The sequence below is a fragment of the Ovis aries genome, chromosome 2, assembly GCF_016772045.2.
Source record: "Ovis aries strain OAR_USU_Benz2616 breed Rambouillet chromosome 2, ARS-UI_Ramb_v3.0, whole genome shotgun sequence".
NCBI lineage: Eukaryota > Metazoa > Chordata > Mammalia > Artiodactyla > Bovidae > Ovis > Ovis aries.
The window spans coordinates 221,096,544-221,114,355 of NC_056055.1; the positions used below are offsets into that span (position 1 = coordinate 221,096,544).

Sequence of the window (17,812 nt, forward strand, 5' to 3'; positions counted from 1 at the left end):
AACAAAGAAATTTTAAAAAAATGTTTAAGGGGTTAACAAGTTAGGCTCTGAAAGTAAGGACAAAGAGAAGAGGGGATAACTCCCAAGTTTCTAGCTTAGAAAACTAAACAGATAGTGGTACAGTTCCCCAAGATAAGGAATATAGAAGAGAACTGGGTTTGGGGCAGTAGATGATTAATTTTGTACATGTTTAGGGTATTGCCTTTGGGGCATCCAAGTGGAAATGTCAAAGATGCAGAAAGAACTATGAGCCTGAAACCTAATGGAGATAGAAAACCAGTACTCAGGGCTGTGCTAGTGATAGCTGGAGCTGGGGTCTGGATGAGATCACCAGAGAGAGTGAAGAGTGGGAGGATGGAGGGTTACCAGCTCCGGGAAACACTAGCATGTGAGGGCCAGCGAAAGGATGGAGAGCCAGCCAAGGAAACCAAGCAGAAGTTGTCTGTGAACTTAACAGGAGAGCAGTTTTCAGGTGAAAGGACTCCTCATCTTCCCCAAGTGTCTTTGACATAAGCTCCAGCTTCATAAGAGCAGGCATGAAGATCTTCAGAGCTTGAGGTCTCTGCTCTAGAATCAGGCTGAAACCAGACAAGGGATGAAAATACTACCTAAAGCTAGACAAGACACAAAGGACATGGCTGCATTCAGGATGCTGAATCAAATCAATGTGAATTATAGCTGTAGAACTAGAACTATATAAAAGAAATTGGTCACATGGAACTCTGCTCAGTGTTATGTGGCAACTTGAATGGGAAGGGAATCTGGAGGAGAACGGATACATCTATGTGCATGGCTGAGTCCCTTCGCTGTTCACCTGAAACTCTCACAACATTGTTAACCAGCTATACCCCAACACAAAATAAAACGTTTATTATCAAGCATGGTAGAAAAGCCTTTGTATACATATTTATAGATAATGTGTGCAATATATATTATAGAAAACATGAATATTTGCCTAACTAAAAAAATTTATGACATTCGATTCCACTTGTTTGACTTAGTATGAATAGAATGGTAGATTTCTACTTTAAAAAATAGATATGCAACAAGCAACAAAGGTTTACTGTATAGCTCAGAGAGCTATAGTCAATATCTTGTAATAACCTATAATGGAAAATAATTTCAAAAATAATATATATGTATATGTATAACTGAATCTCCTTGCTGTACACCTGAAACATTGTAAGTCAACTCTACTTCAATAAAATATATATAAGAAAAAAATTTTTTTAAGAAGTGGAAAAAAATAAACAAAAAAAGAAATTGATTAAGGAATTACATGGAACAGATTATTTAAGTCTGACAAGGCATTTAGAAAGCAGTCATGGGAGTAACTGCTATGCTGAATATATTCTCCACTGAAGACAGAGAAGAAGAACTGCAAAATCTCTATCTCTGAGAAGGCTCCCCTCCCCGAGGAAGCCAACTTCACACAACTGCCCAGGTTTCAGAGTCCGGGGCTGATTCCCAGCCAGGGGTTGCCAGCTGCAGAGGGCGGGGCTCTATTTTGGGCTGCCTGCTATCCCTGAGCCGGCCGCCTCTGGTTTGAGCAGCAGGCAGCCCCAGTGACTCACACACCCATGCAAACCGCCTGTGGCTCGTGGCATGGCCTCGGAATGCCAGCCTTAGGCCAGCTCCCTCCTCACCCCATTACACTGGGATAAATAAATAAAGAGCACGCCAGCAGCCACACGGCCTGATGGCAACCAGATGAAGAGAGGGAGGCACGGACAGGGCCGAGAGAAGGAACTCCCTCCAGTGGACCCTGCTGAGCGAGGGCCATGCCAGCCCACTCATCCTAAACTTCCTCCTCAACACCGATCTGACTGGCGTGTAGTCAGAGACCCCAAATCCTTGACGGGGCTACCATTCCTAAAGGGGCCTCTCAGCCCCTTGTCCTAGGAAATGCTCTACGTGAAGATGTTGCCCTCTGTGAGAACAGGGCTAGCCCTGACTTGAATGGGCATTGCCAGGATTCCTCCTCTAGTTAGGTCACCATCGATTGGCCCCTTTGGGCTCCCTGGAAATGAAAGTCAGGCTCTTAAGGGAAGAGGAAAAACAAAAGGTCTAAATATGGAGAGGTAACCCCTGTTCAATCCTTAAATATTTTTCCTGGACTTAGTGTCCTAGAAACCTCCCATCCACTGCCCCTTGCACCCTATCTCGATGGCCTCTTGCCTAGCAACTGTCCCAGTGAGAACCAGGAAAACAGACCCCAGGCACTGACCGCACAGCCCTCTGACATCGGCCCTGGCCCCTGCACCTTCATCCCGAGCTCTCTGTCCCCAGTTTGTTTATCTTCCTATGTTGCTTATTTTGATGGCACATCCTTTTAGCTCAGTCTTGAGTGACCCTATGACCCTTCTGTGTCCTGTTTGTAGGACCCCAGGCAAGCAGAGTTGCTGAAAAGATGCAGTGGCCATAAGAAATGCTGCAGTCCTGGGAAGAAATCTTTCAGTTCTAGCAGCTCTGTAGGACATTCTGAGGACAGTGCAGTGGTCCCAGAGGTCATAAGAATTCAACATTACCCCAGCCCTTGACTCTCCTCTAATTTGTGTGTACGACCAGTAAAAGCAGCAAAACAAAATAGGGATAATACTAGACTATGAGTCAAGAAGTGTGGATGGTCCTAAACCTACAGCTACCACCATATGACTTTGGGCAAGTCACTTAACCTTTCTGAGGCCCAATTGCTTTTATTTTATTTATCCATTTATTTGGCTGTGACAGGTCTTAGTTGCAACATGCTCCATGGCACGTGGGATCTTTGTTCCCCAACCAGAGATCAAACCTGCATCCCCTGCATTGCAAAGCAAATTCTTAACCACTGGAGCACCAGGAAAGGCCCTGAGCCCCAATTTCTTTAGCTATGAAGTGGAAAGCTACTACTATCTCTCAGATCTTTTCCAGATATAATAAAACTCTACAAGTCTATGCAGTTTGGATGTGATCCACCCAGAACCTAGAGGACCAGTATTCTTGATGCAGTTGGTTCGAAAACACCAGTCTCCTTCCTGGGCTAACACCTGTTTTCTACATGCTTTCTCATTCAGTTCCACAGTGTTCCCCCCACCTCAATAGTGTGAAATGAGCCTCCAATTTTACAAATGAGAAAATAGAGGCTCCGAGAGAAGTGATTTATCAAAGCCACAAAGTAAATCAGAAGAAAAACTGAAGATCCCGAATATGAGTCTAACAAGCAACATTGGATCCACAGCCCACACAGCCACAATTTTCATAAAATCCCTCTAGCAAGGGCTTATCAACATACTTACCCACAAACTCATTGAGAACCTATTACTTCCAGGCACTATGTTTGGTGCTGGAAACATGGAAACACATTCAACATGGTTCTTGCCCTCAAAGAGTCCATGAAAGTGAAAGTGAAGGTGAAGTCTCTCAGTTGTGTCTAACTCTTTTCGACCCCATGGACTGTAGCCTACCAGGCTCCTCTGTCCATGGGATTTTCCAGGCAACAATACTGGAGTGGGTTGCCATTTCCTTCTCCAGGGGATCTTCCCAACCTAGGGATTGAACCCCAGGTCTCCTGCATTGCGGGCAGACGCTTTACCATCTGAGCCACCAAGGAAGGAAGCCCTTCAAAGAGTCCATGAACGTGAAGTCGCTCAGTTGTCTCCGACTCTTTGCGACCCCATGGACTGTAGTCTACCAGGCTCCTCTGTCCATGGGATTTTCCAGGCAATAGTACTGGAGTGGATTGCCATTTCCTTCTCCAAGGAATCTTCCCAACCCAGGGATTGAACCCGAGTCTCCCACATCGTAGACAGACGCTTTACCGTCTGCGATCTCAGCCAAAAGGCCGAGAAGCAAAGAGTCCATAGCTCAGTGGAAAAAGACATACTTTTGCAAGCATACAAACAGCATCATTATGAAGCTATAATAAGGCATGAACCCAGGCACTATCATCTCAGGAAAGAAGGATTATCTTTACAAGGACAGTCTGTAAAGGTCTCCCGAAGAAGCTGAAGCTAACACTCGAAAGATTAATAGACATTCACAAGCTAGAAAAGACCAGAGCATTGGGCATTCTAGATAAAGGAACAATGTGTGCAGAGACACAACGGTGAGAGAAAACAGCATTTTTGGCAATTCAAAGCCATTCTATACGGCTGACGCATAAAATATACAGAAAAAAAATGCTGAGAAACCAAGCTGAATAGGTATGCAGGCACTAGATAGGAAGGCACCTCCCTGATGAGCTAAGAATAACCCTAACATCGTTTGACTAAGGGGCTGAGGCATGGAACAAGCATGTCATACCAGCCTACATTAACCTCCTTAATACATAAACCTATAGACAGGAGAAGCTATCTGAAAGAAAAAGGGCCTAGGAAATCTCTCTGTCCCAAGTTTTGGTTTAATGGTCTCTTTTTCCCCATGAATACCTAAAACCTGTTCTCCTTCAAGACTTAGCAACGCATCTCTCCTCCTTCAGAATTACAACCGCTTTAGTAGAGGGACTGAGGGCTCCGTTCACATGTTTGGTTCTCACTGTTAAGACCTCAAGCATCATGCAGCTACTGCTCAGTCAACAGACAGAGGCAGGACAGAAGGATCCGAATCAAGAACACCTGCCTGTTGCCCAGCCCTGTGAAAAGCACGAATTTCAGGTTCAAAAGAAGTATGAGTCACAGTCCCTGCCCACAAGGAGCTGACAAATTAGCCTAGAAGACAAGACAGAAAAATGAATAATCCATACATATGATAAATATTATAACAGCATAACACAATAAAGTACCAACCTGGGTAACATGTATAATTAGAAAATAGTGCAATAATACTAGGGTACTAACTGTACAACCAACAACTCCCAGAAGAGTTAGAGAAAAAGATCAATATTGACTGGTATTATCAAAGGTCACTATTATTAATATTCCCCCTGCTTGGCATTTAATAGATGTTTCTTTTGGCCAAGCTCAATCCTTAGAAGGGAAACCTAGGAAGGAGCTTCTGACAGGCCACAATTATCTACTCCCCATTCATTCCCTTGCCAGTCCTCTTGCATAAACACTGTGATTTTCCACAGCCTACTGCGCCCACAAGACCGTCCCCAAATGGTAGCCCTGTGCTTTTCACCATCCCCTACTGCAGGATGTACAAGGGGACAAGTAATAATGACTAGCCCCTTGCTCCACAATCCAGACCTGGGATCAAATCGCAACAAGCAAAAATTTAGCAACTGGTCAACCAAGCTTTCCAAGAGAATACCAAATAAAATGCCTAGGTATTACAGCAGAGATGTTTTACAAATGTTAATCAGCCCACTTCTACCTTTTACTTCTTTCCCCCTACTTCTCCCCAACTTCTCCATCTTAAGCTTTTCAGACTTTCTGTAGGTTACTTTTCTAGAAAATAGATTTTTCAATCATGCAATCAAACCCAATACCCAAAATGCAAGTCACTACTCTGACACCTGGAAAGAGGAAGTAAAGTGGAGGTTGCAGAAAGAGAAAGGAAATAAGGAACACTTTACCTCTACCATAAATCGTTCCAAGAAGGAATTCTCTTCAAATGGCTCTGTCTTCAACCGATCTGTAACAAGAAGGGAGACAGAAAGAAAATATGAGTCTTAGAACGAGCTCCCTACCTGTGAGATGGAAAGGGAACAGAGCTCAGGACTTCTTGGGGAAAAGGATAAAAATGCAACATCCAGAGACAGCAATCCAGTGGGAGAAGAACACAAGCAGGAGGAGGAAAGGATGATTAGCCAGGACAACGGGTTCAGCGGCAGCATGTGCACTCAAAGGTCTTCCCACCACAAAGACAGGTTGGATTGAATTTTTAATCTGAAGTTGGAGCTATGCAGCCTTCTAAAGTCCCAAGTTATGTTTGCCCTTATGCAATTTTGTACAGCTGTCGGCCCCTTTCCAGAGTCTTACCTGGCCATTGCCTAGGGCATGTCTGGCTCAGTTACAGCATCTCTTAGACACCTGGGCCCCAGCCAGACACTTGAAGCAAAAGAAGTGTCATCTAATCTCCAGTTCCTGGTTAGCACCCAGCACCTGGCGAAGTACCTCCCTAATACAAATGAGTCTCCCCCTTTCCAAAGGCCCTTCAACCACTCCCCACCCAACTCCCAAAGAATGTCCTGGGCTTCTCTGGTGGCTCAGTAGTAAAGAATCTGCCTGTCAATGCAGGAGACACAGGTTTGCTCCCTGATCTGAGAATATCCCACTTGCCACAGAACAACTAAGCCCATGTGCCACAACTACTGAGTCTGCACTCCAGAGCCCGGGAGCCACAATTACTAAAGCCTGTGTGCCCCAGAGGCTGTGCTCCTCAACGAGAAGCCACTGCAATGAAAAGTACATGCACCACAACTAGAGCATAGCCCCCACGCGCCGCAACTAGTGACTGGCCCACACAGCAACAAAGATCCAGCACAGCCAAAAATAAATAAATAAAATCATTTAAAACAAACAAATGAAAAACCCCACATGATGTCTAAAAGAATGTCCTCTCACCTCGGCTGAGTGTAGCCCCACTCTCCTGGTAGTCCTGGATCTCTAGATCTTTCATATGAAGCAACGTTGTTAGGTCCCTCACCTGGCACTGCAATGCCAGACTCATGCCCATCAGAGGTCGAATCAAATGTTGGGAGACCTTCCATGGAAGAGATACTAATTAGTCAACAGATACACATTAAGCACTCCCTAACACTATATAAGGTATTAGGAAAAAATACTAAAAAAACAAATGTTTTCACAGGAATTTATATTTTTATAAGCAAGCAACATGTTTACATGAATGTAAACACAGATATAATAATAAGTATGTGAAAGAGGTCCAGGGATTTCCTTTGTGGCACAGATAAGAGGATGGGAAGAATAAAGGAGAGCACACATGAACAGATAACCTCGACTCATGATGTAAAAAGAAGGCTGTGATACAGGTGATAAGAGGTAAGTGTGGACTCAACTCTCAGCAAAAAATTAGAGACAAAAGCAGAAGATCCAGGTAACCTTCAAGAAAGTGGATCCAGCTAAAACAGTATGCTGGCTAGAGCGTAACAGAAGACAAACAACAGCAGAAAGTAGAGAACTTTGAAAGTCAGATCAGACCCAGACACTAACTATGAGCCATTTCAGGGCTGATCAGTTCAGTTCAGTCACTCAGTCATGTCCAACTCTTTGCAACCCCATGGACTGCAGCATGCCAGGCTTCCCTGTTCATCATCAACTCCTGGAGCTTGCTCAAGCTCATGTCCATTGAGTTGATGATGCCATCCAACCATCTCATCCTCTGTCACCCTCTTCTTCTCCTGCCTTCAATCTTTCCCAGCATCAGGGTCAGTTCTTTGGATCGGGTGGCCAAAGTATTGGAGTTTCAGTTTCAGAATCAGTCCTTCCAATGAATATTTAGGACTGACTTCCTTTAGGATTGACGGTTTGATCTTCTTGCAGTCCAAGGGACTCTCAAGAGTCTTCTCCAACACCACAGTTCAAAAGCATCAATTCTTTGGTACTCAATTTTCTTTATGGTCCAACTCTTACATCCACACATGACTGCTGGAAAAACCATAGCTTTGACTAGACAAACCTTTGTCAGCAAAGTAAAGTCTCTGTTTTTTAATATCTAGGTTGGTCATAGCTTTTCGTTCAAGGAGCAAGCATCTTTTAATTTCATGGCTGCAGTCACTATCTGTAGTGATTTTGGAGCCCAAGAAAATAAGGTTTATTGCTGTTTCCATTGTTTCCCCATCTATTTGTCATGAAGTGATGGGAATGGATGCCATGATCTTAGCTTTTTGAATGTTCAGGGCTGATAACAGCCCACAATGAGGCCAGAGTTTCAATCTGTCCCCACAAATGCAGCAAAGTCTAAGATCATTGTTGTAACTGAAGCAAGCCAGTCACCGAAAGACCAGCCTAGGAAGGAATAAGCTAGCCTTCCACATGGCTTGCTCTTAACCAGAGGTAAAGAAGGATGCAAGCATGGCTATATGGTAATGCAGCTAGGGTGATGCTTATATGATAATGCATAGTTATATAGAAAAACTATTCCATTCACCTACACATGGTGTACAACAGCCAGCCAAAAAAAGAAATAGCTAAATTCGATCATTTACACCTGGGAAGTATCATGAAAGTTCCTTTCCTTTCCCTCAAGGAGAATTGTTTCTTTTAAGAGGCACTAAGAAGAAATGCCCTAGATCAGAGGTCAGCAAATTTTTTTCTATAAGGGCAAGATGGTCAATATTTTCAGGTCTGTGGCCCATACAGTCCCTGCCACAATACTCAACTCAGCTGTTGTAGCAAGAAAACCGCCATAAACAACATGTAATAAACGGGGGTGGCTGGGTTCCAATATAACTTTACAAAAACAAGCAGCATGCCAGGTTTGGCCTGCTGACCACAGTATGCCAATCCCTGCCCTAGACCTGAACAGGAGAACTTTTAGACAAGATAGCCCACACAGGCTTGAAATGAAGAAAAGGTACTGAAGTGGCCAATAAGATGTACAAGCCAGACTCATTTGGACCAGGATCAGAAGTCTGAATTCTTCAGACTCTTCTGTGTGCATTTCCATTAACTTTCTAGTAAAACTTATTACTAAAGGCTTCAAGCGTATCACAGCTCAAACTGAGAGGAAGAGATCTTTCACTACAGACAGATTTCTAGAAGAGAAGACACTGGGTGTGTGATGCTGTGGGGGAGGTTAGGGGTTAATGGCAACAGCTTTTGTATCAGCACCAGGATCCAAGAAACGCAGGGGTAACAGTGCAGCGTGGGAGGCCAGTAGTCAAGTCCAGCCATAGAGACTGGTCCCTGCTTTCTGTCACACAGCACACCCCAACCAGGTACTATCTCCCAGCTCAATCCTTAGTATGAACTTAAACCTCCAGGCAGTACTGTTCAGAGTGTGGCAGAAGTCCTGCTTTTGGAAAATGTATCTGTTCCAGACTCAACCCTCTTTCCTAGGAATTGTTTTAAGTTTGGACCTTTTCAAGGGAGACCAGGAGGAAAAACAGGTGAATACTTATCTGAAAGCAAGTCAATGGTTGGTGGGCTGAATTGAAAATAACTACTACTGCTAACTGAGCAGCGTCACCATCTATTTGGTAGCAGCACTCAAATAATAGAAACTCCTAAAGTTAATAACCAACCTTTCTCTGGGGGTTACTTTCACAGCAATTCCTTTGAGTGGTAGTAAATAAAACAGCATGAAACATGATGAGAAACAGCTTTTAATCAATGCCATGTCTAATTAAATGTGGTGATTATTTCAATTATTGATAGGACTCCAATGTCTATATAGCGTTTTTTAAAAGCTTTTTATCATTGAATATTTCAGCTTCTGAAATAATTTCACAGAGTTGGGTTACACCATTCTGAATCATTGGGGTATAACTCATTTCAACATTAGCTGAACCCTGTCTTAGATCAATTAATTAGAATAAGACATTGTGGCTGAAGCAATAGATTTCAAAGCAAATCCACAGACACTACAAGGAAAAACGCTGAAGTGCTGTAGGAGGCCAGGGACACTCCTTCCCCTTCATCTGCGGACAGCAACATATGGAAAGATGCAGTTCAATAAGTCAATTCAATAAATACCTACCGGGTGTCAAATATGTGCTCTGACCCTGTGAGGCCTCTGCCCTTACAGAGCTCCCAACAGCTAAGGAAGTCAGGAAGTGTGGTGGATATAGAAGCAGGAGTTGCCAATCTTGTCTAGAGGAAAAGCTATTTATAATTTTCCCCAACGTCTTCAGATTTCCCATTGAAATGTTCATGAGTCAGAAGAGCAGGACAGCAGTTATCAATCCCAAGATGAAACACAGCATGCTTGAATTTAATGAAAAAGACAGTAGACTGGGAATCAGATTAACATGCTATCCTGGTTCTAAACTATACCTGGATGTGAAAATGACTTCACCCCCAAGTACTCTCATGGTCCCTGTCTTTTTTAAAAAGAAAAAATTGCGGAGTTGGAATATTTGCTCTCATAGGTCCACTTTAATGCTAAGGCCAAGTAATGCGACATATTCTCTTATCTAATCCTCACAACTCTGTAGTAAGGTCATGATTGGTATCTTCATTTTACAGATGAAGAGACTAAGTCTCATAAAAACTTAGTAACTTATCCAAGCTGAGACAAGTAGTCAAAGTGGTGGAGTTAAGTTACAAGTTCAGGTCTGCTGGTTCCAAACCCTGTGCTCCTTCCACTATGGAAAAAAAAAAAAAAAAAAAAACTTTGGATGTGACTCCTGGGAATCATAAAATTGCCAAAGAGGTGACAAATTTGAAACTCAAAATATGGAATATCAAGAATTACATTAGGGCTTCCCTGGTGGCTCAGTGGTAAAGAATCCACCTGCCAATTCAGGAGAGATGGGTTTGATCCCTGATCCAGGAAGAACCTGGGTACCTTGGAGCAACTAAGCCCATGTGCGCAACTACTGAGCCTGTGCTCTAGAGCCCATGAGCCACAGCTGCTGAGGCCATGATGCCCTAGAGCCCGTGTTCCGCAATAGGAGAAGCCGCCACGAAGAGAAGCCCGCGCTCCGCACCTAGAGAGTAGCCCCCGCTCGCCGCAGCTACGGAAAAGCCAGCACAGCTACAAAGACCCAGTGCGGCCAAAAGCAGAGAAATAAAATTATTTCCAAAAAAGAATTACACTGGGAAAAAAGATAATAACAACAAAACTGAATTAGATTAGATAATAGAAAGACTGAACAGTAGGAAGGTGTGGGTGATGAAGAGAGGTTGGCCAGAAGGGGAAATGGGCTCTGTGTTAGGAAGCTTTATATCTCCCATAATATCTTGCAGAGATAGGAAAACTATTATCAACACATTACTAACGTGAATACACCATGTGGTAGAGGAGGTGGGGAAGCTCCCTGTATGAAGAGGGAAGCTGTCACTCTCTTGTATGATGAGGAGGAGCTATACTGCATAATCTCTCCAGAAGACAAGACGGCATTATGTTAGCAATTTATTAAAGATGCAAGTATTCCTTGATTCAGTTATTCCACTTCTAGGAATTTACTCACACATTTACACATAGAAAAAGTAAATACAAGGGTGTTTATTACATACAACAACAAAAGAATGGAAAGAGTTTAAGCATCTACTGGCAGCAGATCAACTAAATACATGTTGATACATCCATTCACCAAAATGCTATGTGGCCATTAAAAAAATATTAAGGCAGGTCTTCTGAATGTATTACTGTGAATGATTTCCAAGTTCTAAAACTTGTGAAAAAAGCAAGGTACTGGACACTGCGAACAGCATGTTAACATTTGTGAAAATACATACATATCCAAAGATCTGATTCTGACTGTATGAGTATATTCATATATATACGTATATCCATATATAAATGTATAGATACATACACACAAACATATATGTAGCTTTCCTTAAGAATTCACAAGACTGTGACAGCAGTAGTTGTTTTAGAGAAGGAAAATGAGGGACTGCGAAGGGAATAGAAAGTAGACCGATTTCTTAATGACATACCCTTAAATGCCATTTGAAGTGTTTGCCTTTGGCATGAGTTACTCATTCAAAAAGAATTAAATAAGAGCTATGACAAGAATGAGTAACAAACAAAAATTATGACTGTGTGACCTCACAGACACATACAAGCCTGAAACAGAATCCACCTACATCCTCGCCCATGTCCACTGGTTCTAAATTTTCCCCTATAAAGCTTTCTCAGGTACAGGGGTTTCCCTGAGATGGCATTCTTCTTCTTTGAATAATATATCTTGAAGCATAATTATTAATAAATTGTTCTCCCCATGGCCAACCAAGACTCATTCGACTCTAAATACTGCTGCCTCTTTTTAAATTGCCGCTCTCCGACTAGAGAAATTTGCCTAGGAGAGCTAAGTGTTCTTAACATATTACTTTCCATTATATTATCATTATGCAAGTATCCTTTACTGTATTCTTTTGAAAGAAATAACTATTAGAGCTCATAAGTTTCCAATGAGAACTGCCTCTCCAGTCTCACTTGTCTGAATTTCCAGGGCTGTGTGATACAAAATAAGAGTAGCTATTGGGAGGGCTTCCCCAAAGCTGCTCAAATGTTTTGGTGCCACAACAAGCATTATTGAGGGAACAGTGCCCCCTGGTGTTACTTAGAAAAAGGTACAGGGGTTTTAAATAAAAACAAATTCTGTCTAAAGCAAGGTGGAAATTTTGATAAACTCAACTAAAATCAACCAATGTGAGTGACTATTACCTGCTAAGCCTGGGATTTCTTTGGAGGGAATGATGCTAAAGCTGAAACTCCAGTACTTTGGCCACCTCATGCGAAGAGCTGACTCATTGGAAAAGACTCTGATGCTGGGAGGGATTGGGGGCAGGAGGAGAAGGGGACGACAGAGGATGAGATGGCTGGATGGCATCACTGACTCAATGGACGTGAGTCTGAGTGAACTCTGGGAGTTGGTGATGGACAGGGAGGCCTGGCGTGCTGTGATTCATGGGGTTGCAAAGAGTCGGACATGACTGAGCGACTGAACTGAACTGAAATGAAACCCCTGCTTAAAGTTTTTCAATGAATCCCTGTTGCCTTTGGGATCAAATCCAAACTCATCAGAATCTTTCAAGATCTGGTTATTGTTTACCTCTTTTCTCACAACTTTCTGCAGTCATGAAGTTCCCCCACTTCCCCCACACTTATACACCTCCACTCCTCTCAAAATGCACTCTTGCCTAGAATGATTTTTTTCATTTTCTCCAATTAGTTCCTACCCATCTTCAAAACTCAGCTCAGAAGATCTTTTCAAAAATGTTTTCCAGATTTCTCAATCATCCTGAGCTTATCTTGATCAACGTATATACCATCCTTTATCCTGCTTTTTGTCTGTCTTCTCATTAGATTATGAATCCAGAAATAGGCTAAAGTGAAGAGAAGTGAAGTCATTCAGTTGTGTCCGACTCTGCAACCCCATGGACTGTAACCTACCAGGCTCCTCCGTCCATGGGATCTTCCAGGCAAGAGTACTGGAGTGGTTGCCATTTCCTTCTCCAGGGGATCTTCCCGACCCAGGGATTGAACCCAGGTCTCCCGCATTGTAGGCAGACGCTTTACTGTCTGAGCCACCAATAGGCTATATTGTTTTAAATCTGAACACCCAACAATTAGCCCACAGTAGATGCTTAATAAATGTTCAATAAATCAAGTAATGACTAAAGATACCCAGTCAAACATGTAGACCCAAACTCTGCTCCTTTTATAAGGAAAGGAATACCAGTCAAGAAACCTTTATGCCTTCTTTCTAATTAAGAAAAGTTTTCTAATTGGAGAAGAATTTCAAATGGGGTTTACAAATAAAAAGAAAAGAAGAGAGAGTACCAAAAGCTTCATATGAGAAGCTTTGAGAAGAAGGAGCAGCTGGCACCCCTTTCCCTACCCCATGTTCAAACTGCACTTACCAGTGAAGGGCTAGCTAGGATGCAGTGGAAATTCCAATAGAATGGGAGGCCAGAAAGCTCACTCCGCACCCGTAGAATCAGTGCCTCTTCCACATGATCACAGGAGAATGTAGCCGTGCCAGGGCAAGAAGCATCCTTCAACAACGGGCGAAGCAGATCATCCAAATGACAAAGAAAAGCCTCGGGAGGAGCAGTCAGGCGCTTGTTCAGCTCCTAAAAAGACAGCAGGGTTTCTACAGAGTGAGAATGCTAAAAGGAAACTGACTCCCTTGTACATACATGCTAAGTCACTTCAGTCATGTTCAACTCTGTGTGACCCCACATACTGCAGCCCGCCAGACTCCTCTGTCCATGGGATTTCCCAGGCAAGAATACTGGAGTGGGTTGCCTTCCCTTTCTCCAGGGGGCCTTCCCATCTCAGAGACTGAACCCAAGTCTCTTACGTCTCCTGCATTGGCAGGCAGGTTCTTACCACTAGTGCCACCTGGGACTCTCATAGGTAACAGCAAAGGAAAGCTCTGGTTAACAGGAAGACAGTGGGCAGGGGACTCCCCTGGTGGTCTAGTGGGTTAAGAATCCATCCTGCAATGCAGGGTATGAGGGTTCAATCCCTGGTTCGGGAAGATCCAGAACCTTGAGGAGCAAGTGAAGGGCCCGTGCTGAGGGGCAACTAAGCCCGTGTGCAGAAACCGCCGAGCCAGTGCACTCTGGAGCCCACACACCGCAACTAGAGAAGAAGTCCTCAAGCCAGAATGAAAGATCCTACATGTCACAACTAAGACCCGATGCAGCCATGTAAATGAAGACATTTTTAAAAGAGAAGATAGTAGACAGAAGAGGAAGGGGAGGGAAAATAAAAACATCAGAACAGGAAAGAAGAAAACATTTCTGGCCTACTTCACAATTCTTCCTTCTCCTGAATACACTACAGAAATATACCCACACCCATATGGAAAGATCCCAGGGTTAGAGGCGGAAGTGCAGAACACTGGTAGCAATTGTTTTATCCTGATTTGACCTTCCTTGGCAACCTACAGGCCAACAAGTTGGGAGATGGTAATGTTCCCTGACCTTCACTAGGGAAGAAATTATGTCCCCTGCCACCCACAGCAGTACTTCTCTTCACACTTACCTTGGCTCGCTGGCTGATCACACTAGTGTCCACTTGTTCATGCCACACCTGTTGAAGATCTGAAACCAGCAAGGCATAGCCCTGCCTGGTGATATACACCTTGGCCAGGAGGGAGTTCTCAGCAAGCTGTAGCCATGCCCATGGCTGCATCAGCAGGCCTTGCTCCAGTTCCTCCATCTGCAGCAGAGTCTTAATTTAGCAAAGTGCCTCCAGGGTCCTGCAGGTCTGACACCAAACAGTTCTGTATCAAATATGCTTCGTGAAAATCCTACGAAAACAAAAGGAATGGATTTACTTTCTTCCCCCTCTCCTCCACCCTCCTGGTATGTAATAAGCTGAGCATCACTAAAATTCTATCTAGAATTTTGACGGTTTTTTCCTCATATTAAATTCCTAGAGGATGTAAAATATCTCCTTCTTCAATGGCATTTAAGCCTCAATAAACGGGTACTAGAATTTCTGCTTTCCAATGGTAAAACTGTGGAAACCTACACCATTTTAACCCACAGGAAAAATGATCAAACTGCCTGTAAAGTAGCCATAGTTACTGAACATCTGTTAGGTTGAGGCTACACATTTAGTTATTGAAGTGGAAAGGTTGGCTTCCAGGATGTTCAGCAGGGCATGATATCATTGATGGCAGTGATAAAGATCGCATCTTTATCACATTCCTAATAAATGTCAGTGCTATCCTTTCCCAGAATTCCTAAAAGAGAAGAAATTGTTCTTTTTTATAAAACATCGTAAGTGTCATAAGCAGGAAACTCGAATTATTTGATCATTATCTAAAAACAAAACTCTGGAAGCTCTCAGAATTTTAAATATGTGTGTGTGTGTGTGTGTGTGTGTGTTTAGTTGCTCAGTCGTGTCTGACTCTTCGACCCTATGGACTGACTATAGCCTGCCAGGCTCCTCTGTCAGTGGGGATTCTCCAAGCAAGAATACTAGAGGTGTGTATATTCACTAAACATATATCTATATATTACATAAATTACTATATGCATATATATACACTTATATGTCCTCTAAATACATTTTTCCCTAAATATAGATACATTCTCAGGGATTCTTAATCTAGAGTCAATGCATGTAAGTTCTCTGGAATTATACGTGAACTTTGTGCATACATGCATATACCCATTTGGAGGGAAGAGGTCCACAGTTATGGTCAAATAAAGAGCTAATAACTCCATGTCCAGAAGCAAAGAGAAAAGCCCCAACTCCATTTCAAAAAGACCCTGAATGACTAAGAAGTCAATATAAGATACAGAACATAGCAAAAGTAGAGACCATGAAATAACTCCACTTCCCTCATCGCCTACCTCCCTACCCAAGGCACTGCCATCAATATCATGCCCTGCTGAACATCCTGGAAGCCAGCCTTTCCGCTTCAATAACTAAATGTGTAGCCTCAACCTAACAGATGTTCAGTAACTGTGGCTACTTTACAGGCAGTTTGATCATTTTTCCTGTGGGTTAAAAAAAAAGTGATATAATGAAAGTCTATAAATACAAACTGAAGTTGGGGGAGGCAGATCTTTAAGAATATAAAGAAAACAATGAAAATCCTTGGATTTCATTAATATGGTTAACATGGCTCCATTCTTCCAGTCATTTTCATCTCAATCTAAGCCATTATTCTTCCAACCATAACCTAGTGCAGCCTTGTAACATAATTTGTACAGTCACTAGGCAGGTGAAATAGAAATGCATATATTGTGACTTTTATCTGCAGCCTCAAAACCTTCTGTCTGGAGGATGGTATTTCAGTCACAGTTCCCCTGCTATTCCTACTCAGAGGGGAAGATCTGGGAATGATGAAGCCAGTCCTCACCAGACCAGAGTCCCACTTTGCCCAAGATCACAAACCTCAAGTATGTCACAAACAGCAAGTCACCAAGCCCTTCTCTCCTTTCTAGACACACCCCAGTGTGCATTCTCAGTCATCAAAATTGGGCTGATTATCTGAGCCTGTCAGTCATCAAAATTGGGCTGATTATCTGAGCCTGTCACTTTAGAAAGCCTGGATGCTCAAGACCCTCACACTGTATGGTGTTTTGTGGGTGGGGGAGGAGTTTAAAATGCAGCTGGGGGGGTCAAAAAGCCCCCCAAAAAGGTTTGAGAAATTCAGCACCACACCTAGAGTAAGCTGCTCTCACCACACACGTCCAGTTCTGAGATCTATATCTCAGCTTTTTCTTATTTCCTTCCAGGATGACTTCACATTAACCAGATTCACCCGTTTATTTTTCTTTTCTTTTCTTCTAATAATTTTTTATTGAAGTATAGCTGATTTACAATATTATATTAGCTTCAAGTGTGGTGGTGGTGGTTTAGTTGCTAAGTCGTGTCCAACTCTTGCGACCCCAGGGTCTGTAGCCTGCCAGGCTCCTCTGTCCACGGGATTCTCCAGGCAAGAATACTGGAGTGGGTTGCTATTTCCTTCTCCAGGGGATCCTCCCGACCCAGGAGTCGAACCCGGGTCTCCAGCATTGCAGGTAGATTCTTTACCTACTGAGCTATGCTGCTGCTGCTAAGTCGCTTCAGTCCTGCCCGACTCTGTGCGACCCCATAGACGGCAGCCCACCAGGCTCCCCCGTCCCTGGGATTCTCCAGGCAAGAACACTGGAGTGGGTTGCCATTTCCTTCTCAAAAGTGAAAGTGAAGTCGCTCAGTCGTGTCACTGAGCTTTGAGGGAAGTCAAATGTACACCTGTTACAATTACTGAATGAAGGGAGGGGAAGTGTGGAGGGCCAACAGCGGAGTGCCAACAGCGGAGTGGGGTTGCCTAAAGCGAGTCGGGATGAGCCCTCTAGGCGCAGTTCCTCCGCCATCCTGCAGAGGACAGCAGAACGCCAAAGACTGTCCGGGCTAGACTCTGCCCCGCCTCATCCCTCTGGGAGAGGGCGGACCCTCCCTCCCTTTACCACAGCCCCACCCCAGGAGCCCCGCCTGGTGGCAGCCAGTTTCCATTCGCCCTCGCGAGAAAGGCCTTCCAGTCCGTGTTTCTATTTTTACAGAGCCGGCTGCTTGAGGCGCGGCTCCGGACTCCCCAAGCGGCAACAAGGCCAAAAACCGGCTGCTTCATCGCAGCAAGTTGCCGGCTGGGAGTACCTCCACAAACCCCGCCCCGCGGCCGGGAGGCGAGCTGCGCACGCGCGGCCCCTGCCACCACCACCCCCGCCCATCCCCGGAGGCCTGGCCCAGAACCTTGGCCGCGCGCGGGTCCCTCCTGGCAGGACACTTGGGGGGAGGAGGCGCT

The 17,812-nt window shown here is 43.9% G+C and overlaps 1 protein-coding gene across 2 annotated transcripts in view; it reads right to left on the bottom strand.

Moving 5' to 3' along the window:
• The window catches only part of NHEJ1 (non-homologous end joining factor 1), a 90,348-nt gene that overhangs the window by 72,370 nt on the left and 166 nt on the right, over positions 1 to 17,812 (bottom strand). For both annotated transcript variants that reach the window (XM_012146435.4, XM_042244258.2), the window contains exons 2-5: positions 14,551 to 14,818; positions 13,419 to 13,631; positions 6,486 to 6,624; positions 5,495 to 5,553 (exon numbers count right to left, since the gene is read on the bottom strand). In XM_012146435.4, the coding sequence (XP_012001825.3) occupies positions 5,495 to 5,553; positions 6,486 to 6,624; positions 13,419 to 13,631; positions 14,551 to 14,727 (588 nt within the window). In that variant the 5' untranslated portion in view covers positions 14,728 to 14,818. The remainder of the gene's footprint in view (positions 1 to 5,494; positions 5,554 to 6,485; positions 6,625 to 13,418; positions 13,632 to 14,550; positions 14,819 to 17,812) is intronic.